Source organism: Lucilia sericata, unplaced genomic scaffold (genome assembly GCF_015586225.1).
Source record: "Lucilia sericata isolate MDLA Ls3-8-SP2 unplaced genomic scaffold, ASM1558622v1 Contig000551F_arrow, whole genome shotgun sequence".
In the NCBI taxonomy this organism is placed as follows: domain Eukaryota; kingdom Metazoa; phylum Arthropoda; class Insecta; order Diptera; family Calliphoridae; genus Lucilia; species Lucilia sericata.
This window is the reverse complement of record NW_023994561.1, coordinates 222,501-225,000: the sequence shown is the minus strand read 5'-3', so window position 1 is coordinate 225,000 and position 2,500 is coordinate 222,501. Positions and strand designations below refer to the sequence as shown.

Below are 2,500 nucleotides of genomic sequence, written 5' to 3'. Positions count from 1 at the left end.
TCGGGAAAAATTAGAGGATGTCATCTCTTTATATATGTTTCTTCAGACACTCTCCACCAGCATTATTATGTGCTGTACTGTGGCATTTTTAATACTCTTCACTGCCGATGTCTTTACCTTGATCTATTATACTGTTTATTTACTCGCAACGGCATTGGAAATTATGCCATTGTGTTATTATGGCACCGTTGTTGAAATGGAATTTCAGAATTTAACTTATGCTATATTCTCTTCGAATTGGTTGGAACAGGATAAGATATTTAAGCAAAATTTAAGGATCTTTGCCGAGACTACCAAAAAACCTTTGCATATCACGTCCTGGGTGTTTTATGTCAATCTAGACACGTTTTTATTTGTTTGCAAAAATGCTTATTCGATGTTTGCTTTAATAATGAATTTGAAGTGAACTTTGTTTGGTGGAAGAGTGGCGATTTTAATAAATTTTATTTTGCACAATAATTTTACTTATAACACTTACAATTAGAGATATGTAGTTGCTGTTAAATGTTTCCAAAATAAAAGTATTATTAGATGGGTCAGTCATGAAACGTTTAATTGAAGTTTATTTTAGTCTGGTAGTTCGTGGTTGTTTCTTTTAATTTTATAATAGGAAACTTCACTTAATAGCTTATATATCTAAAGAAGATTTAAATATATAAGATATTAGGGGTCTTCAACAGACAGACAGACAGACAGAAATCTATCTATCTATCTATCTATCTATCTATCTATCTATCTATCTATCTATCTATCTATCTATCTATCTATCTATCTATCTATCTATCTATCTATCTATCTATCTATCTATCTATCTATCTATCTATCTATCTATCTAATCTATCTATCTATCTATCTATCTATCTATCTATCTATCTATCTATCTATCTATCTATCTATCTATCTATCTATCTATCTATCTATCTATCTATCTATCTATCTATCTATCTATCTATCTATCTATCTATCTATCTATCTATCTATCTATCTATCTATCTATCTATCTATCTATCTATCTATCTATCTATCTATCTATCTATCTATCTATCTATCTATCTATCTATCTATCTATCTATCTATCTATCTATCTATCTATCTATCTATCTATCTATCTATCTATCTATCTATCTATCTATCTATCTATCTATCTATCTATCTATCTATCTATCTATCTATCTATCTATCTATCTATCTATCTATCTATCTATCTATCTATCTATCTATCTATGAAAACAATGTAGCAGATATTTAAAATAATTTTGCAAGATATACATATAAGAAAATGTTTAATTTAATAAATGAGACAATTATTTACAATTTTCTCATAAATTAAATAAAATTAGAATTAAGTACATACCAGCTATTAGCACTTTATTTTTAGCCATTGGGTAAAAGGGTTTCGATTTTAGTCATTAAAAGAACACGGACGGACCAGCAACACCAATAAACTATGACAAACACAATTCGGAAAGTGAAAAGTTTATTTCGCATCCATTTTATATGCTGGCGAATTTTGGGTTTTTTGCCAACCGAAAAATATCGCCAACTATATATAGCCTATGCTCTAGTTGTGAACATTATGGTGACAATTGTTTATCCAATACATTTGGTAATTGGTCTAATCATGAGTAATACCTTATACGATTTTATCAAAAATCTTGCTATAGCGGTAACAGCTATATTGTGTAGCATTAAAACCATTATCATGTGGTTGAAATTTCAGAATATCAAAGATATTTTGGATATAATAACGAAACAAAATAAACGTATTTTATTGGACAAAAAAGAAACTCGTTACTTTAAATATGAATTTTTGGGGAATTTAGATCGTGTATTCAAAATGTTTATCATCATGTATATAAATGCTGGTGTGTTTGCCGAATTGTCGGTGTTGGGTAATGGAATATTGGGGACATGGCGTTTATTGTATCCCGCATACTTTGTTTTCGATCCATTTTCTAACTCAGCCTTATATTTTGTGGCTCATGTTTATCAATTTATTGGTGCATCATATCTTATAATACAACTTATAGTTATTGATACCTTTGGTACCATGCTTATGGCTTTATTAAGTGGTCAACTGCATACCTTAAATATGAGACTAACTAAACTGGGTAGAGACCCGAACAAGACAAAAAGGGAAAATAACCTGGATTTATTGGACTGTATACAGGATCATAAGGATTTATTGGAGTGAGTAAGAGTGCGACCAAAAAAATTAAAACACAATTTCTTAAATAATTTCCTCCCTTTCATTGCCACAGATATCGTCAAAAACTAGAGGAGGTATTATCATTCTATATATTTGTTCAGATAATCTTTACCAGCATTATCATGTGCTCTTCGGTGGCATTTTTAATACTCTTTACTGCCGATGCCTTTACCTTGATCTATTATACTGTTTATATACTTGCAACGGCCTTGGAATTTATGCCATTGTGTTATTATGGCACTGTTGTTGAAATGGAATTTGAGAATTTAACTTATGCTATATTCTCTTCAA

General features: G+C 29.9%; 2 protein-coding genes across 2 annotated transcripts in view; both read left to right on the top strand.

Moving 5' to 3' along the window:
- The window catches only part of LOC119606112 (odorant receptor 33b-like), a 1,236-nt gene extending 830 nt beyond the window's left edge, over window positions 1–406 (top strand). Inside the window, exon 2 of the mRNA XM_037959496.1 lies at window positions 1–406. This exon is cut by the window's left edge and continues 3 nt beyond it. Coding sequence (XP_037815424.1) covers window positions 1–406 — 406 coding nt within the window.
- Window positions 407–1,447: 1,041 nt separating this feature from the next.
- The window catches only part of LOC119606110 (odorant receptor 59a-like), a 1,223-nt gene continuing 170 nt past the window's right edge, over window positions 1,448–2,500 (top strand). The window contains exons 1-2 of the mRNA XM_037959495.1: window positions 1,448–2,190; window positions 2,262–2,500. The exon at window positions 2,262–2,500 is cut by the window's right edge and continues 170 nt beyond it. Of these exons, the coding sequence (XP_037815423.1) occupies window positions 1,448–2,190; window positions 2,262–2,500 (982 nt within the window). The remainder of the gene's footprint in view (window positions 2,191–2,261) is intronic.